The sequence below is a fragment of the Cricetulus griseus genome (assembly GCF_003668045.3).
Source record: "Cricetulus griseus strain 17A/GY chromosome 1 unlocalized genomic scaffold, alternate assembly CriGri-PICRH-1.0 chr1_1, whole genome shotgun sequence".
Taxonomy (NCBI): domain Eukaryota; kingdom Metazoa; phylum Chordata; class Mammalia; order Rodentia; family Cricetidae; genus Cricetulus; species Cricetulus griseus.
Genome location: NW_023276807.1, coordinates 221,328,257 through 221,355,708, shown reverse-complemented (window position 1 = coordinate 221,355,708; position 27,452 = coordinate 221,328,257). Strand labels below are relative to the sequence as shown.

At 47.5% G+C, this 27,452-nt stretch overlaps 1 protein-coding gene across 1 annotated transcript; it reads right to left on the bottom strand.

Annotated features, from left to right (window-relative positions):
- Positions 1-1,149: 1,149 nt before the first annotated feature.
- On the bottom strand, positions 1,150-7,783 carry Stmn4 (stathmin 4). The gene is made up of 6 exons (XM_035453275.1): positions 7,691-7,783; positions 6,489-6,584; positions 5,804-5,884; positions 5,240-5,448; positions 4,279-4,470; positions 1,150-1,209 (listed from the first exon to the last, which is right to left on the bottom strand). Exons 1-6 carry the CDS (start codon positions 7,701-7,703, stop codon positions 1,150-1,152), a joined length of 651 nt encoding a protein of 216 aa, XP_035309166.1. The 5' UTR covers positions 7,704-7,783.
- Between the last annotated feature and the right edge of the window lie 19,669 nt (positions 7,784-27,452).

Genomic DNA, 27,452 nt, shown 5'->3' with positions numbered 1-27,452 from the left:
AACATCCATCCCCCGTTAAATAATATGAAGTGGTGGAACTTTTAGGAAAGGATTGGGCCAGAGGTCTCTCCCACTCATGAATTGAATGAATGCCCTTATAAAAGAAGCTTCATGGTGCCCTTTCACTCTTTGGCTACAAGAAGACACAGCATGAAGCTAGGAAGTATTTTCCTAGCAGAAAGTGGCTTTTCACCAGCACCAATGATCTTAGCCTTCCCACCTCAAGAACCATAAGCAGTAAGTTTCTGTAATTTATAGATTACCCTGCCTAAGGTACTTTGTTATAGCAGCTTGCATGGGCTAACATTTTTCTTCTTACGATGAATCCTTGGATGTCAGTCTGTAGATAGGTTTGGCACCATTTCTTTCTCATCATTTCAATGCACTCCATCACTAAAGGACAGCCCACAAAATGGGTTTAAAAGGAGAAAGAAAACCTCTAATAATTCCAATATCTATCATGAACCAACCCACCTCGTTCAGCACATCAGATACTTAGATGGAAAAATTAGAAGACATCTAATTTTTAGGTGGGAAGCCAAATTTCTAGAACATTCAACCCATTTGCAAAGCGCAAATTCAGGAAATAAAAAGCTGGAGACTTGAAGTAAATGTTTCATTGGTCATGATGATCAAAAGATGACAATTAACACACACACAGACCTTATACCACCCACTGAAGGGCGGGTCTCACTCCATCCAGATGGGCTTGTCCTGCTGGCCCTGTAGCCATTACCCCACCAGGACTCTGCCCTTCACTCTGAATTTCTGCCTCGGTTCTCATCTTCTCTCCACTCAGAACCTGGAGGCCGGATGTCCAGGCAGAGCCATGAAAAGCGGGGGCTTTGGCCCAAGTCTTCAGTCAGTGGACAGTGTCACAACGTCCATGGGCTCATCTCTACCTCCCTTTCCACACTCTCTCCTTCTGTTCCCCTCTCCCACCCCGTCATTGTTCCCCAGAAACAAATAGGATGGCTTCACTGGTCAATCTTTACATATACAAACACCAAAAGCAGAGGAAACGCCCCTTGGCCACCCCCCTCCCCCCAAACCCCAGTGCTGGGAGAGCAGCCAGCAGCCGAGGCTGCTGGAACCAGGTTGCTGTGGGAGCCATCCGGCTGTCCTGGAAGCTTCCTTGGCCTCTGGGCTTTACCTGGAGGCCTCTTCCTTCAGCTCCTTGTTCTTCCGCACCTCCTCTGCGTGCTTGTCCTGGGAAGGAAGGGAGGGACAAGGGCAGGTCACACAAGGCTGCCAGGGGAGGTCAGAGGGCAAGAGAATGGAAAGCAAAGGTTGGTAACCACAGGCAGAGCAGAGCAGTCGGCGAAGGCATCCTGAGAGGGATGGAAGGAGGCAAGTAAGATGCAGTACACAGGTGTGCAAGCCCACAAGTACACATAGCCCGTGAACCAGTGAGTCCCCACATCCTGTAAGAGAGCCACCTCACAGCAACCCCAAGACACCGTAGACTCTCTCTACCTCCACTGGTCATCCTGGCACTTGGGGTGGTTACTTGACTAAATATAAGGAGCCACTTGGAACAGCCAATTTAGGGGGGGATGGGGAAAGAACCGTCCCATTGCCAGCATCCCTGACACATCACAGATGCGTTATTTCTCCCCCATCTCTTTGGCATTGTCTTGAACTGCTAACTGAAGGAGGACTCTCAAGTTACGTACTGACAGAGAACTGTTGGGAAATAGCGGTTGGCCCCAGACAATGGACTGCCTTACATGTGTTGGGAGACAGGCTTCATTTGCTTCATAACATAATCTAGCCAAAAGACAAGATCTGCCTTCCTGCCCCCCAGCCAGCTGTGTGACCTTAACTGACTGTCTTATCTAACCAGGCCTCAAGTTCTTGGATCTTTCCAGTGGGACTAGAATGGGCAGCTGGCTCACCTGCAAAACTCTGGCAAGTGTCCACTCATGGGGCCATGTCACACCTGCCCTCCACATCATTCCAACTCACTAGACAAATATCTGGGTCCTTGAAGGCCAGAAACATGTGTTTTTCTTATTTGTATTTCCCAGTCCCTACTGTGGTACATGGTCCTTGACAGATGTTCAATGAACCCCCTACCAGATCCTGGTGTTCCTACTTACATCTAGATGGCAGATTAACCAGGAATAGACTCCTGAGGCCACCAAGTTTCCTAAAATACATCTTCACCTACAAGTTTATCCCTTCAGAGGCCATAGAGATTTCCACAGGCTGAAAGCAAGGAGGAGTATGCCTGGTTCTCAAACTCTGATGTATATCATGTGACCTGAAGCCCACATGTTCCTCAGACCTTGCCTCTAAAGAGCCCAGCAGTAAGTCTGGGCTGGGTTTGTAATGACTAAGGATTCTAGTCATTACCCACACAAGAGCTAGAGTAGACAACATTGTTGATGTTAAAGGTATCCCTGGTCCTTGGACAGAGATGTGGTGAAAAACCACATACCTAGCTCTAGACCTTGCCTCCTTGCCTCCTCCAGTGAATAATTATGAGTGAGGACCAAGGTCTCGAGAGAAGATGTCCTCTTAAATGTCTGATCTGGCATCTCAATTCTTAGCATCCACTTGAAGTGCACAGCTGTCCTTCCAAATATAAGCCTCCACCCCCACCTGAACCTCTGTTTTCAAGGGGCTTAGTATGCAGAGCCCTAGATTTCTGGCCTCTACTTGGTCTCCAAAGAACCTCTTCTGATAAAAACTTGTGAGACAATACTGAGATATTCTCTCTGAGACAGGCAAGAAAACAGCTGGTTGTAGCTGACAAGTGGCCAAGGCCAGCTCTATTGCTTGTGTGCTGTGTGAATCTCAGTGAATCATTTGACCTCTGAAATGGTTTCCTCATCTGAACTAAGAATGATGCCTGTCCTGTTCACCTCATAGACTTGTGACCATGTTAAGATAAAATAAAAGGATTTTATAAACAAACTTTCAAGTGCTATAATATATATAATTATATAATATAATATATAACATATTATATAGTTATAATATATTATAACTAATTTTGTAACTTGTTTTAGGTTGGGTCTGTAAGCCCAACTCTCCCTTCAAACCTCAGTTTCTTCAAGAATTTGTCTTGGAGCTGGGGCTATGGCTCAGTTGTTAGAGTGCCTACCTTGCAAGCACGGAGCCTTGGGATCAATCCCCAAAACTCCATTAAACAGGCTTGGTGGCACACACCTGTAATCCCTGCTCTTGGGAGGTGGATGTAAAAAGATCAGGATTTCAAGGCCATCCTCAGCTACACAGCCAGTTTGGAACCAGCCTTGGACACACGAGACTCAGTATCAAAAAGAAAAGGCGATGTTAGGTTTTCCTACAGTATCTCTCATTCACTGGAAAAGCCCAAAGTCAGACCCAGATTGTGTCCCTCCCCTAAGGCAGAAAAAGGAGAGAAGCCTTGCTGCTTCTTGTAGAATTGAACAGCAGAGCATGGGGCTGCCACCTACTGGCCGCTCCACAGTCTGTGCAGCTCACATCCCTGGATGAAGCCAGATCTTTCTAGTAACTGTTGCCAAGGGCATGAGGTTCTAGGTGGGTAGGTGGGAAGGAATAAGGACCACGCTGCTCACCATGGGACGAGGCCACCGATCGGTCCCGGGAGTCACCGCGCAGCAGGCGGCTCCTGGAAATAAAACACAGAGCTAAAGCTTCCCAGGAGCTGCAGGAGGAACTGAGGCAGCCCGGGACTCAGAGAATGAGGCCAGCATGTCTTCCAAAGAAAGACACGGAGGACTAACCCCAGTCTCTCACACCTCTCAGATGCAGGTGACATTTTGGTTACTGACAAAGGCAGACTATTGGAAAAACCGACTACTCTGTGGCCCTTATCAAGAGCTCTGGGAAGAATCCTGTTTCCTGCTTTACTGGCAAGCAAGCTTGCTGTGGCCCTGGCTAAAAGCCATGCTCGGGTTAGCATCTTTTGTTAAGCCAAATCTGTCCATTTCAAGGATGAAGCCAGAAATGTGCAGACAGATGACTCTCCTTAGATACGTGTATCGGACATGTTTTCTCTAGAAAAGAAGGGTGCGCTACGTGCAAGCTCCTAAGACTGAGAAACACCGGGTGTAAAACTCTAGAAAATCCTCCCCGAGGCCACCCAAGGTATGGTGTGTGCTTCTTGTCTGCGACTTCCCAAATCCTACCCTTAGAACGACGAGGACTCTGCCTGGTGGAAACATTTCCATTCCTGCAGAGGCTGCTTCCTCCAGAGTGATGCGGAGGTCACGCGTACTTACACGGACGGACGGAGAGAGCCTCCTGCCATCCAGGACCGCTTACCTTCTCTTGCAGCCGCTCCAACATGGCGGCCAGGTGGGCCTCCCGGTTCTCCTTATTGGACTCCATCTTCTGGGCCAGCTTCTCTTTTGCCATCTTGATGAAGTTGTTGTTTTCCTCAATAGCTTTCTGGATTACCTCTCGCTCATGCTCTCGTTTCTCTGCTAGGTGCTTCAGGAGCTCCGCTTCCTGGTACTAGGGGAGCACAAGACAGAGATAGATGATTTAAGATGATTTCTACCATCTGTGGCTTAACAGTGCTACACCCAGACGAGATCCAGCCCTGAACCTGGTCCTCTAGCACAGAAGCAGGAAGCAGTGACACGGGACCGCCTGCAAAGCTTTCCGTCATTGACTTAATTAGCCCTTTTCTAAATAGCTTCTGAATCTTTTTTTTTCTCATTTTCATCATTCATTCTTTCACTCATTCATTCACAAATACTATGTAATCATATATTGACTTCAAGGCACTCACAACTCCAGACACCCTGGAAGGGAGCAAATAGCCTAATAGAAATAAACATGCATATAAATAAATAATTGAAACCCAGACCTGCACGTGATAAATACTTTGGAGGTGAAGGGAGGGACCACAGAATTCAACCGAGAAAGCTTTCTTCCCCCCTTTGGAAATTGAAGAGCATTGCTTCAAAAGTTCTTCAAATGGTGCGGGGATGAGAATCAATGAGAATCAATGAGAAACGAGGAAGTCAATACAAGGCCAGCTCTGAGAGGAATGGGACACCTCCGCCACTAAACAAACTGTAAGCTCACCCAGTGCACATTCATGGTCTTGTCTTCTTCAGGCAGTGGCTTAGTCTGTGCTCAGTGCTTGGGAGGTGCTGTCTAAACACTCGCAGGTTCACTGTGTCCCCTTACCCACCTCAGGGACACCAGCTCTCCTCCTTCTTGCTCACACGGGGACAAAAGGAAGTAAGGATAAAAATGATGGGACTGTGCTAACCTTCCTTCGCTCCTCCGCTGCCTCTAGTTTCTTCTGAATCTCTTCTAATGACGGGTCCCGCCGTCGGGGAAGGGAGGCATTAAACTCGGGCACCCCATCGAAGGAGGGTGGCTTCAGGATGACTTCAAAGGACTGGCCTGAGGTGCACTTGTTCAGCTCGATGACTTCCATGTCAGAGATGACACACCAGTTCAGGTCCACGGTATCTGCTATAGAGGACAAAGTCGAGTCTGCTCACTTGCCGAGGAGCAGCTGGGCCCCAACGAGCATGCACACATGCACACAGACACAGGGAAGCTGGGGTCCCAAGCCACTCCAATGACTAGGGTCTGGTGGATCCTGAACACTGGACCCTAAGTCCAGTGGCTTTGACAGAGTAAGGTTTGGGGATCCTAGGGCAAGGATCATAGGAGCCGTGATTTGTGATAACAGCTACAGGAACGCCAGCTACTGTTGTTCCTCGCTGGTGACAGATATCAGTTCCTTTCACCCACCACCCACCCCCAGCCCTCTTTGCCTTGTCCCTCTGATGGCCTGTGGACCTCTCCCCTGGCTCCCGCCTACCCTGTTCTCTTCTTTCTCTCCAGTCAGCACTGCCTTTCCGCTGGCTTTGACCTTTCCTCCTACACTGTCTCCCACACCAGCCTAAATGGAAAAAACAGTCTCAGGTCATCCAATCACCCACCTCTCTCATTGACAGACCAAACCCATCCCTTCCTTGCAAACAGAAATGAAGAGATGACCTGTCTGTCCCCTGACCACTCCTCATGAGAGCATGGCCATTCAGTACTCTGTGACAGGGTCTGGGAACTCTGACAGCACCACTGTCACCAGGCAGGAAGTGCTCTTTCCACCTCTGGGCTGTTGGGAACATCTCTGTCTGTCCCTGGATGCCCTGGTGAACATACCAAGTTTTCTTTTATGTTCTGTGTCTTTATGGACAGAATCTCAGAACCTGTGTCTGGCTTGTCCTTGAATCCTCTGTGGCATCTATTTATCCAAGGAATGTGCAAAAGGGACTTTAAGAGCAAGTGCTACAGAAGGGCCCAATCCAGATCCCTGACTGCTACCTGGCACCCCAAATACCTGGACTGAACCAAATCCCCTGGGCTCAGACCCCTCCAGCTCTGGGAAAGAAGACACACTATGACCAGGACAGTTTTACAAGATGAGGGCCAATAGGGGGCACCCACAAACACAGGACACAGAAGACTCCACCCTTTCCTTTCCCAGCCAAGCCCCCACTCACCTTCATATTTGTAGGATGATTTATTCAGGGAATCAGACAGGAAACAGGAGCAGAACAGAGACACCAGTGGGAGCTCCTTCATCTTCTCCTTGTAGGCTACAAGAGAGTGAGCCAGTGAAGATAGGCCCACTAGCCCCAGAAACCAGCACTTCCCCGAGTCAGGCCAGGCTTTCTGGCCCCAAAGGACCCAAGCCTGGGCCACCTCAGGCTTGAAATTTGACCCCATTCTTCTGTCAATACCAAGCTCAAAGTACCCTCAAGTAAAGACCCCAGGTGCCAGTTTCCCCACACTGGTTCCCAATCTCCATCTCATACTTCCACCCAGGGACAGGCCAGGTCCTTGACTCTTCAATCTGTTCAAAACGTACTTGGCATGGCTGCCAAAGGGGTCAAGTGGTTAATACAAGCAGCAAAAATTACTACTCTCCTTGTAAGAACAGGTCCACTCTAGAGGGAGTTGGGCTAAGAGTCTCCTCATAACTTCCCAGCACAGGAATCAAACCAGGGGAGTGGCTGTCCACAGAGAAAAAAAAATGTACCCCTGACAGCAGGAGTCTCTCTGGAAGTCACAGGTCGTCATGATGGCCTCTGCCAGCCAGCCCTTTCCCACTGCACCCTATTCTATGTACAACATAAGAGACTCGGGTGCTCATTTTCTCTTAAAAGCCTGAAAGCATAGTTTCAACACTACTATAAAGATACTGTTTTAAAATTTAAAAAACACACAAATGATCAAATGAGGAAGAAGAATTTAGCTGTGATCCTGCCCAACACCCAGAAACAGCTTTGCCTCTGCCTCTCCACCCTTTCTTTCTATGCATCTGTAAGAGCACATGCATAGAGAAAGAGGGCTGAGGAGCTAGTGATTTGCCTTGCAAGTCCAAGTTCTGATTCCCAACACTGGCATGTAAAAACAACTGGGAGGCAGGAACAAGAAGATCCCTGGCACTCACTGCCCAGTCAGTTTAGCCATTTCAACAAGCTTAAGCCCAATGAAAGACCCTTTCTAAAAACAGCAAGGTAGTGGATCCAGAGAAATGATACCTGAAGTTGTTCTCTGACCTCTACATACATGTGGACGCACATGGTATATACCATGCACCGGTCACACATGCATCTCACCACACATGAACACACAAAGAGAAAGAGAGAAATGGCTTGTGCTATAGCGTCCATCTCTGGGGGATGATGTGTGTACCTACCTGCGAGGGTCATGGTGACTGGAATCTGGTGGTTGGATTGACTGAAAGTCACGGCAAGTGTTTATTGCCAGCTCAGAACACGATCACAACCCTAGGAGAGAGAGAACAGTTCATAATGACAGGCTCTTACCATCAGGACTGAAGAAACCTTGGGCATACTGCATCTGCTATGATCTCCAGGCCCTTCCCTCTCTGGCTTTCACTCCCCCCTCATCCTCCTCCACATCTGCCCAGGAAGATTCAGTTCACACACCAAGGATCCCTTCACAACTGACTCAGGCCTCAGCATGTAAAGATGGGTCCCCCCAACTTTATCTCTCAGGAGTGTTTATCTGTCTCCCTGTGCGGTGTAATAGGCTGGCCCAAGGTCATAGTGAAGGTGAGAGGCAAGTCCTCCAGAGGAATTGCCTGGAAATGTCCATTAATTAGATAGCTGTCTGAACTTCTCTAGCCAACATGAGTTGAGTAGGAGGAGGGTGGAAGATGTGACACCCGCTTTGAAATACCTTCCTTCTTCTCCGTCCTCCAAAAACTACCCGCTTGGTCCCTTGACTCCACTGAAAATGACCCTGGACCATGAGGGAAGACACATACTAAGGAATACTATCATAAGTATGTTAGCACTGAGACACTCGTAGGCACGTGAGACCATCTTGGGATTAAAGACAATAAAGAAGAAAGACGATGGGAAGGTCGAAGAAAGAATACCTGTAAATACCTAGGAGATGAGAGGGAACAGGGCTCCACTGAGGACCAGTGGTAAGTGCTTGGAATGAAAACTGCTTGGTATTTGGCCACCTTTGATGGTCACTGTGCCAGTGGAGAGTGACATTAGCCAAGAGACTACTACTTCATTCCTTCATCCTTGGGAAACAGAGGGACTTGAAATCCCTTTCTTTAGATATTGAGTGTATCTCCCTCTGGGGACAAGGCCCACGTAAATGGGAGGCCCTGGGGGAGCAGTGAGTCCATTTCCAGCCTCCAAACTAGACTGGTGCAAAGTTGATGGTGGGTGCCATCTCACCCTGTCACTTTGCACACCTAAACCTCGTGCTTCCAGTCTTCATTCTGCACAGACTTGCCCCTGTGAAATAGGGCAAGCTCTGCCCAGCGCCCAGCACCCAGAAAACACCCTTCCTCCACCCCCTTCATCAGGTGGCTCTCACCAGCCCTGCAAGTAAGGATTATGCTCCCATTTGTCAAGACTAAAAGAGTAATTGAGCACAGATTTGAAGCAAGACCCAGCTGCTCTTAGAGGGCTGTTCTCCATTTTCTAGCCAAAAACCCTGCCAGAGCCTTCTTCTGCCAACACAATAGGCCTTTTCTCCATGGTGTCAGGCTGGTCCTGATAGTACCAGTGAGTTCCTGAATATGGATATCAGCCTGGTGCCTGAGGACAAAGTCCTTGATCATGAGACCAGCATTCATTCAGGTCCAGAGGGATCACAAAGTAGAGTGACTAAATGAGACACATTAGCCAGGGGAGGCAGAGACCTAGGACCTTGGTTGATGGGTCAGAAGGATAGGTAGGAATAGGGAGAAGAGGAAGAAAACACACATCCGAGGAAGAAGAGGGATGTGCGGGTGCAGCCATCTGGGGGCATGTCCTCAGCCCAGGCTGGAGTGACAAGACCCTACACACATAAAACACTTTAAGCTTTCTCCCAGTTGGTCTTCCCATGAGCCTATGTTGTGACAACAAAGCAGATGCCATCATTTTGTGCCTAGGGTCACAAAGCTCTAAGAGACCCAGAGCTTCTGGATGATAAGCTCTTCTCTAGGAGCAAATGGAAGAGCAAGACACCTGCTAGCCTGGAGATGGGAGGGGATCTATTTTTTTTAAATATGTACATCAGCACTTTCCATATGGGAAAACCTGGGCTATGAGTCATGAGAGCACAAAGAATGTTGGAGAGCACAAAGAAGAAAGGCCAGGGCAGGGGGCAGGGGAGGTGTCAGAGTGACAAGGAGATTGTCACAGATCACAGCACTGTCAGGTTCGAGCCTTCACAGTTAAAGCTCACAGTCAGAGCGTTCGCTTTACTACACACTCACCCCAAGTCTCACAACTGCCTTTCAGAGCATAAATGAAGGTGTCAATGCTCAGAAAAATGAGGTGACATTTCCAAGCCCAATCAGTGCCCTGGGTTGAATAAGGAGTTCACACATACCCCGACATTGTGAATGTGCTTGTATGTGGAGAAAGGACCATTGCAGATGTGACTGATGACGTCAAGATGAGAGCATCTCTGACTACCCAGGTGGGGCTTACGAGTGAAACATGGGAGGACAGAAGCAGAGGTCAGAATGATGCAGCCACAAGCCAAGGAATGCCTAGAGACACCAAGCTGGAAGATACCAGTAAGGATTTTCCCTAGAGTCTTTTGATAAGTTGATTTTGAACTTGTAAACTCCTGCCATGTTGTGGGGTATGTGCCATCCCCAATTATCTCACATGACAAACCCATGGTTCTTGTACTGCACCTCAGCAGCTAGTTTTGTTGTTGTTGTTGTTTTTAACATGGCCTAATTCATTACTCAATGTAGCCTGTGTCTGTGGACCCAGAGATACATGGAACCCTTCAAAATTCTCATGCTGACTTATCATTTCTATTGTAGCCAAGACCCATGAGGCACTCTGAGAAAGGCCACCTGAAGATACTACGGGCAATGCTTTCTGGAGAGCACAGCAATGCAAAGCAACTTAAAGCCCCTGGGGGTGGAACTCACAGTAGGGAGCCTGGCTTTCCCCATTATTAGCTTGTGGCATCAGTGCTTAGTGGCAGCCAGTCAAATCCACCTCCCCCAGCTCTCTCTGCCTGTAGTGTGACTCCTGTTCCATAACTATGGTCATGCCATCGTGTCATAACAACACACAGCCTAGAGGTAAGAACTACTGGGTGGGCCCACATCTGCCAGGAAGAGAAGTAGGGAGCGTCACAGCACAGGTCAGAGCACAGAATGCTAGAACTCACAGAGGCAGGAGGAAGAGGCAATGGTGGCCAGCCGAGGGGCGAGGCAGAGTTTACCTGTCAGGAAGATATGTTACCTGTGACATCAGCATCTGAGCATCAGAAAGCAGCCCCCATGCTAAGTACACCCCAGGTCCAACCCAAGCCTCTTCCCGTGCTTGCTGGTAAGGCAAAGGTCTATCCTAGCCCTTCAACAGCCCCTAAGGAAGGCAACAGGAAGCTGACTGCACACCAAGCTCTAAAGGCCAGTGGTCGTCACGGAAATAACAAGGGCTCAGGATGGCAGTTTCCGGGCTCCTGCACATAGACCAGTTGGTCAAATGTAAGAGTCTCCTGATCACCCAGTGCCCATGCTGCGGGGACTAGCCAGGGTAGCAGGTGGTGAGCGGACTCAAGTGTCTGCTGTCAAAATCAAGAAGACAGTTTAGCCCAGGTTGGAGGGGGCATTATGCAATGTAGGCTCCTTGTGCCTAGAACCATGTAGAGGCTTGGGAACTTGGCTGTGCTGAAGTGTGAATTATGCACATTCAGGATCAGAGGGGACCTACCGGGCTGCATGCAGACTGCCTTGAGCATCAGAGTAGGAATGGAAAGATGACAGACAGACACCTCCACACCAGTGAAGGAGTTTCTATCTATTCCATGTTCAAGTCATTGTCATCTTTTCAATGAGAGCTGATGCTGATGCTAAGGTAAGAGCAGCAATAATGGCTACCAGTCTTGACTGCCTGCTTTGCTCCAGAAGAGTGGCAGATATATCTCAACTTAATGTAAGATAATGGGGATTTCAAAGTTCAGCAACTTTGAGTAGACTGCGCCAAGTCATTTAGGTCATAATAAGGTGCTGAGCTGGGAGTTGACTCTATATGTGGGAAATCTGTTTAGGTCTTCAGGATCAAGCAGTATAGCTAAGAGGTGTGTCTAGTGGTACCAGCTTAGGGACAAGACTAGAAAGGGTGACTGGAAGCCATGGCCAGGTTCAAAGTATTGGGGACCTGCCAATACTGAGTCACACTCTGGAGTCACACCCAGTGCTGCTCTCCCAATTATAAACTGATCTTCGCACAATGCCAGTATCTAAGTGGCTGTGTATGGAAACACAAAGCATCGCACTTTGCTGTTGCTGGATTAAAACACTAGCATATTTAATAAAATAAATCTGTGAGTGATATCACAACACACCCAAGGAACCAGGCAACCGAGAACATAATCAGACACAGCAAACAAAGCAAATTAGGTGGGTGTGGTTGATGGTGAAGAGGCAGAGTGGAGGTTGTGGATTGGAGAGGAACCTTCTTAGCTAGAAGAGAGAGAGAAGATAGCTAAATTGGGAAGGTGGAGCCTTTCACATGATATCAGAAACCAGGTAGACAATCATAGGGCTGATAGCTCCTCATGAGGAGCATAGGAAACCTGCCAGTAACAGCTAGACGAGGACTGACATGTTTGGTGAGAAGAAGCCAGGTCAGCCCAAGATACTGCTCTGCCCAAGATGTCAATCCTGTGCTCCCTGGGGACAAGGGATCCTGAGGTTACACAGTGAGCTGTTGGTAGAGGAAGAACCAGAATGTAAAGTCCTGGTTTCCAGAGTGTAAGCCTTTCCCCTTTGACCTGGGTCCCTTTTGCCTTGTTGAATGGGACAACAGCCCATACTGGGGTGTGCAGAGCTCCCCTCCATATAGAAATGGGTTCCTAGAAGGGATGCAGTTGGAGGATATTGTGGCAGGCCCAAGGCTCTAGGCTTTCTGAGATCAGTTAGTGACCTGGAACCACAGCAGTATGCTGAGTGTTCCAGAGAGATGTGACCACTTACTTACCCTGTATATGTCTAACCCTGGAGTGTCTTGAACTGCCCACACAGTGGGCAGAGTGAACAAGAACTTAGTCACTGTGAGAAATGCCCAGCTATTGCTGCTGGGCTGTTTAGAAACCCACATGGACTGTTTCCGAGGGATCAGCAGTTAATGCGTGTCCAAGTGGTTTAAATAGAGCTGTCTCTGGCAAGGGTTCTAGAAGACAAATATAGGGATTCTGGCGCAGATTCAAGATGGCAACTTCGTGGGTGTGGGTGTAATGAATTCTAGCCTAGCTCCTCTAACCACAAGAGTGCAGAAAGAGGCGGTTCCGGGCTGACAGTATTCTATGTCCTGATACCATGTGCTGCCCTGGAGACTTAGGTGTCACACAGCTTCACTTTTGGCTGAAATCATGTTCCCACCGAGGAATAGCCTTGCTTATTTCCTGCTGTCCCAAGGCTCTGATTGGCAGTGCACGCTTTATTTGTATTTAAAAATCAAAAGGAGATAATTTACTTTTTCATGAATGTGGTTTTCATTCTTTCCACGGTATTTATTGAATACTGAGTGCTGTGCCAAGCCTTTTGTTAGGTACTGGAATGGCCACAGATAGTTAGGTGCTGGAGGGAAACTGAGCAGCAGGGCCTCTGGGAGTTCTGCTGGGGCTCTGCTGGCCTCTGACCCAGCCATGCAGACCCTGTATCCTTAGGGAGAAGGGGTGAGAGCATCCTGGACAGGTAGGACATATAGAGAGGACCTCGTAGACAAAGCTTGGTATGAGTGGTTGGCTTTGGGGAATGTCACTGTTGAATCACCCATTGAGTGCTTCCCAGGGCTCCAGCAGGACGTGATGCCAGGCTCATGGTCAAGAACTCCTAGAGAGTGCACAGCAGATGTCAGATGTATTTCTAGGACATTTGCCCTGCTAACAGAAGAACCCTGGAAACCCGAGTATGCAAAGGCCTTGGAGCTCTAACAGCCATGCTGAGAGGCAAGATGGAGATGGGGAACCACAACCGGAAAACCTACAGCCCCAAATAATGCACTGTGAAGGGACATCTTGGGCTATTTTTATTCCCAGTTCAATACATGCAGAGGAATGGCTGCCAGAAGTCAAGTTCAGGGCAGGAGCTTCCATTCAGGCATGCTAGCTGGAATGCTGGGTGTGTGGCCCAGACACAAGATAAGGCCCCGGAGTCAAGGGTGCTTGCAAGATTCTGTTCATGGAGCAACACTCATGACCTCGTTCCTAACAGCAGCATTGTAGATGTTTAATAGCATGCATGGTGTACTACACATTTCCCAGTGTGTATCTATATACAACCCTTTATACACAGTGCCACACAACATTAACATTACATGTCAGGAACAGAGAATCAATCACTCCTTGTTATCCACCACTTAATCCTATTAACTTTTCCCGCTAGGGTTTTCTTTCCCCACTCCCACCCTAAGTTTATTACATAGTGGTAACCATTTAACCCTCCCTGAATCTTGCAATACAGATACCAGACACCCATCTACAAGTTGGCCATCTGGGGAACAAACAAACAAGAAAATACCCTTCCCTGCCATTTTTAAAAACGCATTTAGTTTTCTGGTTTTTTGGTGGTTTTTGTTGGTGGTGGGGTTTTGTTTGTTTGTTTGTTTGTTTGTTTGTTTGCATTTGGACTTTTACATTCTAGTCCCAACAGGAAGAAGGAATAAGGAAGCCATAGAGATATTTGCATGCACCCACACACATGTGTCCCTCCCACTCTACTCTACATTCCACCCACCCTACCCTACACACGCACATTGCCTCCTTAGCCTCCTCATCCAATAGAGTCAAATCCAGTCATCTCTTCCATCCATTACAGATGTCCCCTCCCACAGTGTCCTACTGTCTGGCAACATGAACAGTGGGGGATGGGGTGGGCAGAAAAAATGGGCAGACCTGAAGGGACAGAAGCCTGAATGTGATGGCCTGATGTGTGACAGATTCTATGAGGAAGGACCTGGCACAGAACGGTGTGGAACAGAGTGCTGAGTCTCTGGGGATTATCTGTCTGGGGACTGCTCTTCAAGTCCTAGCCAAGTGGGACACAAAGACAGGATCTCTGTGTTTCAGGGGGGAAATAAAATAAGGTTTTCTTTGGTGATGATCTTGATCATTCAGTATCCAGGTGTTCAAAATCAAGAACACAGGTAGATTTGGGTTTTCCCTTCTCTCTCTATGGTTGGCTTGGTGCAGAGATCATCCCTTCTCTGCATCTGTTTCCCAGTCTTCAGTGCTGAGCTTTGTTTTATTTTAAACATAACAACTAAACCTAGGACCTTGTGCATGGTTGACAGCGCTCTACCACTGGGCCACATCCCTGCATCTCCTTCCCTCTTGCTTAAGCATCAACCAATCCAGTTCCCTCCTACAAAGCAGATGAGGTTTGCAGGGATAGTCAAGAGAGGACAGGCAGTATGCCTCTCAGACCTCAGATACCTCCTCTCTCTCTCTCTCTCTCTCTCTCTCTCTCTCTCTCTCTCTCTCTCCTTCCTTCCTTCCTTCCTTCCTTTATTGCCAAAATGAAATCTAAATACTCATCACACATCCAAACCAAAGTAGAAGACACACTTGCCAGTTCCCTTCCTTATCTGTGGAAGATACATCCCAAGAGGTTCCTAGGATGTCTAGAACCACAATGATGAATTCTCTGTACACAACACTCCACTTCTACACATATATACTTAGAATAAAGTAGACTCTATACAGAAGGCACAATTAAAGACCAACAACAGCAATTATAAATGCAAAAATAATAACATTATATTGGTAAAAGTTACTTTAAACTCCTGAATTGCTTCCCGCCCCCACCCCCCGCAATCCCCATTTAATATTTTTGGATGCAATGGATCTTAGATAGCTGAGACAAAGGAAGGCAAAACCGTGAATAGAGAGGCAATTGTGGTATATCTGTTCAACACTGCGTGTGTGCGCGCTATGCGGTCAAACTTCTTTAGTTTTAGGAATCCTTTGGAGCATGGCATGTCCCTGAATAAACATCCTTTCTGGTTAAACAAGACTGAGACTTCATTGTAACTTTGGGTCACTTAAGTGGTACCTGGGAGCAGGGGCACACAGTCACAACATGGATGAGACGGGAGAACAGCATACCAAGTAAAATAGGCCAGAAAATAATGTGTGGTTCATTGCTAGGAAGCACCTGGCAGAGCCACATTCAAGGTGGAAAGTGAGTGAGGGTTGCTGATCAGGGGCAATGGTGATGAGGAGTGGATATTTAACAGGTGCGCTGTTTCAAATCTGCAGGATGAAAAGATTCCTGAGCACTGCATGGGCAACATTGTCCAATTAAAATAATGAAGAGAGTCATTTTCATGATGATTACATTGTACTACATTTAAAATTTTTAAACTGAAAAAAATGAATGTTCAGCCTAGTGAATTTTCCATAAATGTGCCAGCTTGGAGCTAGAAGAGACAATCACATGTCACTTAACCCAATGATTCTCAACTATTTGTTGACTGGAATCCACAACAAAAGCTGGCTTTTAAGTCATGATCCAGCATGCAAATGCTAAGACAGGAACATAAATGGGTACTTGAATAGAGCATACACATATATACACAAATATACACCTAGCTAAAAATATAGAACTAAAAAGGTGCAGGAAGCACTGGCCATTATGTGAGGTGTGTTCTGTCTTTTTTCCTACGCTGTCCTGTCCAATTTTATTTTTCAAATACCAGTTCCATTCTACAAAATTGATTTCGTTATCCACTAGTTAGGTTTCAGCCTGCAGCTCAACAACCCTAGTTGGATTAACCACCATAGTAATACAGAGATGTCCAATATCTCTCTCCTGGGGGTCATCCAGCTTCCCCCAGCTTTCCCGGATGCCATCGTGATGGGGATCTCACTTTCCACAATGCAGCCAGGCTCTGTGATGGACCTTCTTAGCAGGTAAAGCTCCCAAGTCACTTCCCAGTTGTTCCAGATGTGACTGGGTGGAGCTGGGGAAAAGAAAAAGTCTGGGACCAGGTAGAGGGATCTGAGCAGCTTGGGAAAGGACCAAGGACACAATTCTATCCACAAGGCAAGGAGTAAGGTGGGCTGGGGGCCAGGGCAGGGGACTGGGAGGTGGTGGCTGCCTTCTGGCTGTGCATTGACCCATCCCCTCTGCCTTTGCTTCCCTCCGCTGCTATCATTATTTCCACATCTGGTGCATGATCTCATCTCCCAAGCACCCACCTGAGGGAGAACTCTCCTCCCGGAGGGGCCCCAGCCTTAGGGGAGACAGATTCCATCACATTCCATCTGTACCCTTCACCCCTCAGAACTCGAGCAGGTCATTGCCAGGTCATCCCATCTGCTGTGCTCTTGGCATTGGGACATAGGATATCCCTGCCTCAGGTCTTCAGACAGGAGACCAAAGGTTGTCTGACCCATGCTCTAAGGTATCTCCCAAAACTGTCCAGTTTGAGGACAATGAGGCTTCTAGACACCTAACTATGTTTCTGGGAGAAATAAAACAAAGACAGCACTACCACGTGGGAACACAGCTATCTGCTGGACATCAGAGCTCTGGATCCCTGGATGAGGAAAAAGAGGAGAAAAAAGATGCTAACACTCCTACCTGGGGTGGTGGGCTGAGTGTAAAGGGGGCTAACTGTGACTGGTCAAGGATCAGGGAACCTGGGTGTGGCAGACCTACAAGCTTGCATCCTCTGCCTTAGAGCCAGTTGCGGAGCCAGTTAGAATTGGGTTGACCTCAGGGTGGGGCGGGGCAAGCAAGAGGGGATGATCTCACTGTATGGTTAAGGCGGAGAGAGAAAAAGTAAGACTACACAGAGCTAAAGGAGAAAGAAAAGACAATGTCCAAAAACAAGAACAACAACAAAAAGAACAGATAAAATTGTCAAAAGCAGAGATTCTTAGCTAGAATGGGTCTCCAGTGAGAACAGCCCCCGAGGAAGCTGAGCTCCAACAAACCTTCTTCTCTTAAAAGCAGAACATCTTTTATGCAGAAATAACTCAACTTGACCCTCCGACATGTCCCACTCATCCTGAACAAAAATGATGCCCAGAGCCCACCCTCACCCCTCTTCAAGCACCATCGTTTTACCTCACCCTGCTTCCCCCCAGCATTTGACAAAGTTTAATCGACTGAGTGAAATCAAAGGCAATACAATAGACATCAAACCCTTCGTTTCTCCCCCTCTCTGGCTACTGTTTTGTTTCTGTCTTTTGTTTGAAAACCCCTCCGATTATCCGTGAGTTCTACTTACCTGCAGTCCGATTTCCAGAGAGCTGTTCTCTTCTCACTCCCGCAATTAGTGGTACCCTGGGCTTCTCTCAACATCAGCACCGCTGCTGGGCTCTCTCCATGACATCACCTCCAAGCTCCCTGATTGGCTAACGGTGGGTTGCTTGGCAATTGGACAGTCTCCTCTGGTGGAGCAGGGATTGCCTGAGTGAGTAACTCTTAGCAGGCTGGGGAGTGGAAAATGATGTCAGACAAAGAGACTGCTTTCCCCGTTGCCTGTGGGGCTAGGGAAGCAGAGAGGGGTGAGCATGGCCAGGAGGCAAGAGAGAGGGTGTGGTACCGCGAGGTGGGGGTGCCGGCACAGCTTTCGAGCTAGGGAAAGGATGAATGACTTGAAGAATCTTTAGCTCTTCAGATCTGGAGGAGGGAGAATATGGAATCTAGAGGAGCAATAGGAAGAACAGATGAACCCTAAAAATAGCCCCCTAAGAACTTGGTGCCTGTTCCCAGTTCCATCAGAGCTGACACCCATGAAGGATGGTTTAGATGGCAGGAAAAGGCTGCAGAAATCCCGGGTCCAGGAGCTGGTGAGGACTCCAGCCTCACAGGTGTCCCGGGAGAGCTGGGTTTCCCTCTGGCCTCCCTCAAAAACATGGTGCTCTGTCTCTTCTGCAGAATCTACCTAGCACTACTGTGTCCTCACAGCCCACTCAGCCAGCCTGGGCCAACCAGAGGGAGCCACAGGTAGGAAATTAAACTGGAGATCATTACACCAGGGACTTTCCTAAATGTGGTGGATTACTGGAGGGCATCGATGGGTCACTGACGGTGGCTTTCCTCGGGGACTGAGGGGACCCTTTTTACAGACTCATCAGCTGTTCACACGTTGCCTGTCAGCTGCAGACAGCAGGCACAATGGGAAAGACAAGCACCCTGTGGAACAAGACACTCCCTCCAAGTGCCTCTCCCTCTGAAGCCTCTTGCCATGCCTTCTCGTCCTCACACACCTAGCCTCGCTTCACTCCCTTAGGAGGGTGTAATATTTTGTTGTAAAATTTACTCTTTTAACTACTTAACAAGGGGACAGTTCATTGGCATTATACAGCCACCGTGCTGTGTGAAGACAGCCACCACCCATCTTCAGAGCCCTTTCATCCTTCCTAACTTCATCCAGAACCTTCAGCCATAAATCCACCTTCCCCTCCCTCTGTCTCCTTCGCAGCTCAATAAAACTGCCTGTCCTGTGTGCCCAGTGTGAGCGAATCATACGACATCTGCCCCCCGTGGCAGACTTCCTTCATTCACATGTTTTAATGTCTTTGAGGCTCACCCATTTTAGGGAAGGTTTGTCCAATGTTGATGGGCATTGCGGATCCCCCTCCTCCTCTGCTACCCCAGAGACTGTGAGAACACACAAATTACCTTGAATTCAGCTCAGACCTGGAGGAGGATTTTTGTTGTTGTTGTTGTTCTTTTTACTTGTTGTTTGAGACACAGTCTTGTTATGTAGCCTTAACTGGCCTGGAAATCACTATGTAGACCAGGCTGGCCTCGAACTCATAGAGATGTACCTGACTCTCCCTCCTCTTCACGAATGTTGGTATTAAACAAATGCACTGCCACACCCAGTTTTGAAATGAGTTTCTAAAAGCAATAGCATTGGTGAATAAAGTGATGCCTGCAGCATGCAGCACACGTGTCATGTGCTCACTGTATGGACTGTCCTGGAGACTAAGCAGAGACTCTGGCCCTATCATTCACCCCTCACCTGCCCCCCCTCCGTCCCCCACAGCCAACATACACGGGTTGGTTTCTCTGGGCTCAGCACCCTGTGTTGTTTTTCAAGGGTCCCTTGTGGACACAGATCTCCAAATCCCTGGCTTTCCATCAGGAGAGGCCAACTTTATGCTGCTTGGGAGTGGCTGAGACTGGGGTCTACCTGCCTTTGGGTTTCAGAACACATCTGACTGTGCTTTCAGGCATTGTCCTCAGCAGTGCAGGGAAGGATGCCATCCCGACTGAAATTCAATAAGCATTGCCACATGTCACATGGACTCCCCCAGTTTATAGCACAGACTCAGAGGTGTCTCTTAGCATATCAGATTGGGGTCCAAATTTAAGCGAACCCCCAAATGTGGCCTTGTGGCTACAGTCTGCCCTCTCCCCTCTCCCCCATCCCCAGTCTGAGGAGTCTGGACCTCCATACACAGATTGGCTAGCTCTAGAAAGGGAAGGAGGGGGAGCAAAGAGAGTGGGTTGCCATGACAATGGCAGCCAATCAGATAGCTGCTGATCTGCTGCTACTGAAAGGGGGAAGATGGTCTGTGTCACCCTGCCTGTGAGGGAGGGCGGAGTGGGGGAAGGGTAGGAGGAAAAGAGACAGGACATCACTACCCAAGGCAAAGAACAGGAGTGGAGAAGGGAAATGAGAGGAGGGTTGCTCCATTTCTAGAATTATCTAACTATTCCTACAGTGACAGGCTATGATGAATACACACACACACACACACACACACACACACACACACACACACACACAGTCACAGTCACTCTGTAGGGGATTACCCACACCATTTATAACAAAGATTCTTCAAACAGTGCATGTGTTAAGAGGTAAGGCTTCAATCTGAATTTTGAGGTACACAGACTAGGAAAACAGTGTTAGAAAGAATAGGAAGGTATGCCAGGAGTCCCAGTGGATGGCTTCCCCAAGCTGATATAGAATGATAAGCAAGGAAAGGCTCAGTTATTGTAGGAAAATATGCCCAACATCAAGTCCAAAGAAGGCCAGGGCCACAAAAGATATCATCAGAATCAGAGCTAGGAGGTTAGCAGGGTGAGATTGAGGCTGGGGAAGGTGAAGGCTGGGCGGAGACTGCTTCTCACACTGTTCAGCTGAGAAAGGCAGGTCACAAGAGGCTGTCACTGTACCTGCCAAGTCAGCTTCAGGGTGAGTCAAGGAGCTAGCAACCGATGCTCCAGCTGCAGCAGCTGGACCTCAGGCAAAGGTTGTGGGGCCCAAGATACACAGATCTGCACCCTGGTCTCTACAGTGCCACTTGTCATAGCTCAGATTGTACATGACAAGGACACACAGCCCTCAGGTCTCCACCTGCTTTGGGACTTCGTCATGGAGACCTAGGTCATTTATTTCTAAGCAGGAATCCCATAGCAGGTGCCTGTCGGTGAGCTGACTCACAACCCTTGTTGTAGACGAAGAGTGGCCAGTGACTTCTACGTGTATCTGGGGTAGTTCTGCTGAACACCCATGGGATAGTCGATCTCTGGAGCCTCATGGAAACTTGGACCTCTTTCAACAGTCAGGAAATAGGATCTTAGTCTGACAAGAGAATTCAATAAACCTGATAGATAACCTTGTGTTCACTTGGCTTGCACCCATGCAATAGCTGGTGGCGCTTGTCCTCCTTTGCCTACAGGGAGGCTAAGGTCTCAGGGTTTCTTTATGCAGACTTTGTGGAACTGAATGTTGTCAGTGAGGTCTCAGTGTGAATAACAACATGTGCGTATGATGTCATTGTTAAATGTGAACTTTTGTCTCACTGGAAGAGTATCTTCTCTGACTCATGTGCCCTTGTGACACTTTAAATCCTATTTCAGCCAGCAAAAACACAAATAAACTCAGCTCCTTCTCCTTTAAGCCTTGCTGGGTGACAGAATCCGCCAATTTATGCGGACTGTTGGATTTGTAAACTAAGTCAGAACAGTTTGTGTTTAGAACAAAAGCAGATTGTGTTTTTAAAGACTGCTCTTTTCAAGGAAGCTAAGACCTGGGAGTCACGGAGAACAGCACCTAGCACAAAGCATGGCCTCAGTTGGTGTCAGCTCTTGGGATTGTCCTTGCAAGCAGAGCAGGTGAACTGTGAATATCAGGCTTAAGAGAAATGGAAACTCATTTCAAACCTGTGCAAAACACACATACACATGTTTGTGAAAATTCAACAGTAAAATATTTTATTGTTAAACACACAATCCAACTACAAAATGGACAGAAACTATGAGGATATATATATATATATATATATATATATATATTATATATATATATATTGAAAATATACAGACTACTGGTGTATTAATTACCTCTCTGTTGCTATATAAGATACCGTGACCATGGGAGAGGGGCTTGTCCTACCCCAACTTAATGTGCCAGATTTTGTTGATTCCTCATGGGAGCACTTACCTGTGAGGAGGAGTGGATGGGGTGATGGGGATGGGCTGGAGGGGAGACAAGGGGGTGGGAGGAGGGGTGAGAAGGAGAACTGAGTTTGGAATGTAAAATGAAACTCAAAAAAATTATTTTTAAAAAGACACCATGACCAACTTACAGAAGAAAGATTTTACTTGGGTTTATGGTTCCAGAAGAATAAGAGTCCATCGTGGCAGGGCATTGTGGCCACGGAAGCAGAAAGTGAACTGAATGGCTTGAGACTTTGAAACCTCAGGTTCTCCTTCCATTAGCGACACACTTCCTCCATCAAGGCCACATCTAGATTCTCCCAAACAGATTTATTTTATCTTTCAGTGTGTACGTGTGTGTGTGTGTGTGTGTGTGTGTGTGTGTGTGTGTGTGTGTGTGTGGTGTCTGAATGTGTGCATGCAGGTGTCCTTGGAGGCTAGAGGAAGCTGTTGGATCACCTGGTTATGGAGTTGTAGACAGTTGTGAAAACTAGGATCCGATGTAAAAATAGCAAATGTTCTTGACTGTGGTGCAGTCTCTCCAACTCCTCATTATAAACTGTTATTAAAACAGCCAAAGTTGATGAACACTGTGGTACATGTCTGCAATCCCAGCATTCAGGAGGCTAAGACAGAAAGATATTGAGTTTGAGGCTGACATGGCTAAGTAGAGAGACTCTGTCTCAAAGCAAAACAACTACAAACAATAATAAATGAACACATAAATAAACTAAGGTTTAAAAATGCCAAATTCGGGTAAGAACAGAGAAAGAGTAGACATCTTTAGACACTGCTGGTGGAAAAGTAAAATGGTAAAAACTACTTCAAAAACAGTTTGGTTGTTTCTTAAATAAACATACATTAGCCAGAGGTCCAAGCAATTGCACTCTTGGACATTATTCCTAGAGGATGGAAAGTGGTATGCTTGAAAAGTATGACATTGAATACTTTTATATCTTGCAAAAATATGCTTGGAAGTTTTCCTTGTAATAGCCTCAAAGTGGAAATAAGGTATCTTCCAGCAGGTGAATGATTAAGCAAACTGTGGGGTAGTCATCCCATGGAATACTACCCAGCAATAAAAATGAATAGACTATCAGTATTGATTCAGCTTGAATGGATCTTTGGGGAATGACTCTGAGTGAGAGGAAAAAAGCAATCTCAAAAGGTCACAAACTGCATGACTCCATTTTTAAGTTAGTCACAAGATGACAAGGTTGCAGAGATGGAAAGGAGATTGGCAGTTAGCAGGGATTAGGAATGGTATTGGTAGGAAAATAAATCTTCATGGAATCCAATAACCTTGCATCTAGATGGGGTTGATTGTTGTGAAAGCCAACACAGATGGTAAAACGGCAAGAACTGCACGAACAGCTGAGGCCAATGTCAGTCCGTTTCCTGGTGTTGACATTGTGCTGCGGAAACCTACGATGTAGTCATTGGGAATGTGTGCAGGGGATGTGGGTCTTTCTGAACTTTCTCTGCAAAAAAGTTACTAAAGAGAAAAAAAGGAAAAGAAGAGGAAAGGGAAGGGAAGGGAAGGGAAGGGAAGGGAAGGGAAGGGAAGGGAAGGGAAGGGAAGGGAAGGGAAGGAGTCATGGCCATTCCATAGAACCAGCAGAGGGATCCACTCCAGAAATCAGGCGGGAGCTGGGAAGTGGCTCAGTGGGTTGAACATTCGTGAGGTTCTGGGTGCCGTTCTGAGCACTGCATACATCAGGCATGTTGGTGGTATAGACCTGCCATCCCGGCCAGCCTGTAGGAAGTGGAGGCAGGAGAAGCATAACTTCAAAGTCAAGGCCTGGAGAGATGGCTCAGCGGTTAAGAGCATAGCTACTCTTCCAGAGGACCCCAGTTCAATTCCCATCACCCACATGGCAGCTCACAACTGTCTGTAACTCATGTTCCAGGGGATCCAACACCCCCACATAGACAGAGATGCAGGCAAAACACCAATGTACATAAAATACAAATAAATAAATTTGAAAAAAGAAAAGAATTCTTTTTTTACATAGGGTGTTTAAAGCCAGCTTGGGGCTATATGAGAGCCTATTTCAAGGAAGGAGGGAGGGAGGGGAGGAGGGAGGGCAGGAGAGAAATAATGGATCTTCCTCCCTCTCCTCTCTCTCCCTCCACCCCACCCCAAGTTGCTGCCACTCTTTCTTCTTTCTGCCTGTCATCCTCTCTGCTGCCTAAGAGAGAACATCCATCCTTAGCTGCTGTGACACAGATGTCCTCAGTGTTGGACCACAGAGTGAAATCCACTATCTCTTGGATCCCATTTAAATTCAGGCAAAACAAATCAACCAGCCCCGCCCATGTCAGGAATCCACATCTTACCCTGGTGGTATATCTAGCTACCTGTACAGACTCACCTGCACAATTCCTTCACCAGCTCCCACTGAGGAGGAGTGTTGGCTGCTTTTCTGTGGCTGTGATAAAACGCCACAGCCAAAGCAACTTATGGAAGAGTGAACTTATTTAGACTTATGATTGCAGAAGGGTACGAGTCCATCATGTTGGGGAATCATGGCAGCAAGCACCAGGCATGGCAGCAGGAGCAAGAAGTTAAGGCACACATCTTGAACCACAACCATAAAAACAGAAAAGGCAAACTTGAAACTCTCAAAGGCTTCCCCCAGGGACATGTTTTTTGCAAACAAGACAACTCCTAGACCTCCTGAGGCACCAACTGGGACCCAAATGTTCAAGCACCCAAGGCTACAGGAATTGGGCGTTTCTCATTCATGCCACCAGGAGAGGTAATCACAAGTAACACCCCTCTTCCTCCCGCCTGGCCCACCACCTGAGGCCTATCTGCTGCAGAACAGTGGGGAAAGGTCTTGGCATAGCTACAGGGATGACACACAAGAACCTCAAGCCAGTATCACATAGGCTGTTCCTACTGGAAATGCAAACTATGTCAAGCCCAGCACTTGACAGAGCCAAATGCATGCTGATGAATCCTGCTCTACCTGGGACTGTTTCCTTGGTTAGCCAGCAGAATAATTCAGGTTTAATGCAAGGGTTTCTCCTTGTCCAGAGTTCTCCCAGCCATCCTGGGAGTACACTGGAGAGTAATTGGCTGTGTTCGAAATAGCCTACTGAGGGGAGCGGGCAGCCTCCAGGCTTGAACCTGCATTTTGCCCATGGGCCTCAGCCTATCTTCTAGACTTTGATATGAGATATGAGTCAAAAAAAAAAAAAAAAATCCTGTTCTCCAGGCTAACTTTTTCTCAGAGCACAATGCCTAGAAAAATCTTAATTGACAATCCATTGATTTAACTTAGGGAGGCCACCTTAGCTGAAAGGTTTCTCTCCACATTTGTTTAAACTGTGTTTACTGGTCTCGGTTTTTTGACAGAAACTGGAGGTCTGGATCCATGTCTGCATAATGCATTTTGCCCTGGGACAGCAGTGCAGAAATCCCATGCCAATCTTGTTAATGATGTGGAGAGTCCCAAGCAGAGTCTTGAAGCTTGCTTCTTGGCTGGGTAGCAGGAGGTATCCCACCCTCACCCAGCACCAAAGATGAACTGGAGAGCACCTGGGAAGGTACAGGGTTCCCCAGCTCCCCTGCCCCTATGTCCTTGTTCCAATTGCCAGAACCTCACTGTTTCATAAGTGGTATGCCAAATTTAGTTCTCGATGTAGGTTGCTGCAGGGCGTCACTGCCGCAGCTCAGCCGGTCCTGTGATTAACTTCCAGAACAGACTCTGAGTGGTCCCTTCATCCTATACCTCCAGCAGGAGGGGCATCAGGAGCAGGCTTGCATAACCGGCCTGATTTTCTCATCCACTTTAGCCTGTCAGCCTCAGACTGGGGAATCTCTCTTGTGCACCTTGCCAGAGCCCCAGGGGGCCTCTAGCAAAACCTGACTTCTTGGTCTCAGAAGCATAATACCCTAAGTTCTAAAACTCAGCTGACACCATTGCACCAGCTACTCCCAGCTGCATGTCACTGGTGGACATCTTCCATCCCTACTAGGTGAAATCCTGCTGTCCCCATACTCCTGCCTGGCCAGCTGTGAGGTCATATGCAGCTTTATCTCCTGATAGCAGGCTGCATCTTATCAGAGTTCATTTTCTATAGGTCAACCAGAAGCTTCTCCAACCCTGGAAACTAAAGCGAGACATTCACTAAGTTTAGAGAAGTGTCACAGAACAAAACCTGGAAATCTACCCTACCCCTCCCTTCTCAATCTCTTGCTTGTGTAACCCCTCCCCCATTCTGCATTTACCACCATTCTATAACTGCATTTAAAAGGCCATTTCCTCCTCCCCCACCACCTTGCTCTGCCTGTTAGCATACCCATACCATGCTTCTTGACAAAACCACAGACTAGCCCTTCTCTATCCCAATTCCAAAATTTCCAGGTAAGAGAACCTGCCCATCGGAGTTTAGGACAAGTGTTTATATGGTGACTAGGATCTTAACAACTGGATGTGTGACTCTGTGAGGGTGTGTGTGTGTGTGTGTGTGTGTGTGTGTGTGTGTGTGTGTGTGTGTGATGGGTAATGAAGAGCTACTGAATTCCCATGTGTGTATTCCACCAGGTTACAGTGCTCGTTACCAAGATGTCATTGAACAAAAGGCATTGCTGGTGGCACAGCACTTGGATTTAACTGGACCAGAACAGAGGAAGACAAGTGCACAGGGGAGTAGTGGCTTTCATGTGTCTGCTGACTAAAGAAAGAGCTGCCTCTGGACCACTGCAGAGTCCCCTAGGGCTGACACTTGAGAAAGGCCAGAACTGGCAACTTACACGTGGTTAGGGATGGGAAGAGAGGACCCCTGCTAATCCATTTCTATGTGCTGTATGCTTCTTTTTGAGGGGAATGTTCTGGAACTCATGAGCTGGAGTCATTTCTGGAGTAGTCTTGATACTTTCCTTCTTTGGCTTGCTCAGAATCTCAGGGAGACCAGAATGTGAGAAGCTGAGTTGACCCAGTCTCTGGCAGGTGTGTATGCCCAGGGCCATTTGTGAACTACATGCATCCCAAGACAGACATGAATGTACCCAGTACATTCACAGATGACATCACATTGCAATGTCAAAAGGTTGAACACCCTTGCTAGACTAAAGGCTTATAGACAGTAAGGTCCCAGAAGACCATGAAAGACAACTGTAAATAAGGGTGCAGGAAAAGATACATACAACCCCTCATAAAGGTTGCTGAAGAGCCACTCCGATCTGCATCCATCTTCCTGTGCAGTTTAGAAACAATTTGTATCCAAAACCCAAAGGAAATCAGAAATGTCCATATGGAGAAAGCTCATGGCATTTTCATATATTAGAAAATAAATCAGGCACTGACAGAAAAGCAGAGACCAGTGTGTCAGAAATGTGACCAGAGAGGAGGCACATGATTCTGAGCCAATGGGACTAGGACCAGAAAGGCCATGCAGCAATGTGTCCAGATTGTCCTCAATTATATATGGACTGTAGAGTATAATTCCGTGTCTGTGAATATCTAGGACAGTGGTTCTCAACCTGTGGTCATGACCCCTTTGACACCATTAGAAAACACAGATTCAT

Bases quoted from the DNA above. Each gene is read 5' to 3' on its own strand.
- Stmn4 (XM_035453275.1), bottom strand. The intron at 5,449-5,803 runs GTAGGCGGGAGC...TGTCCTCTATAG, and splicing joins GAGAGAAAGAAGAGAACAGG to CAGATACCGTGGACCTGAAC. The intron at 1,210-4,278 runs GTAAGCGGTCCT...CTTCCTTCCCAG, and splicing joins TGGAGCGGCTGCAAGAGAAG to GACAAGCACGCAGAGGAGGT.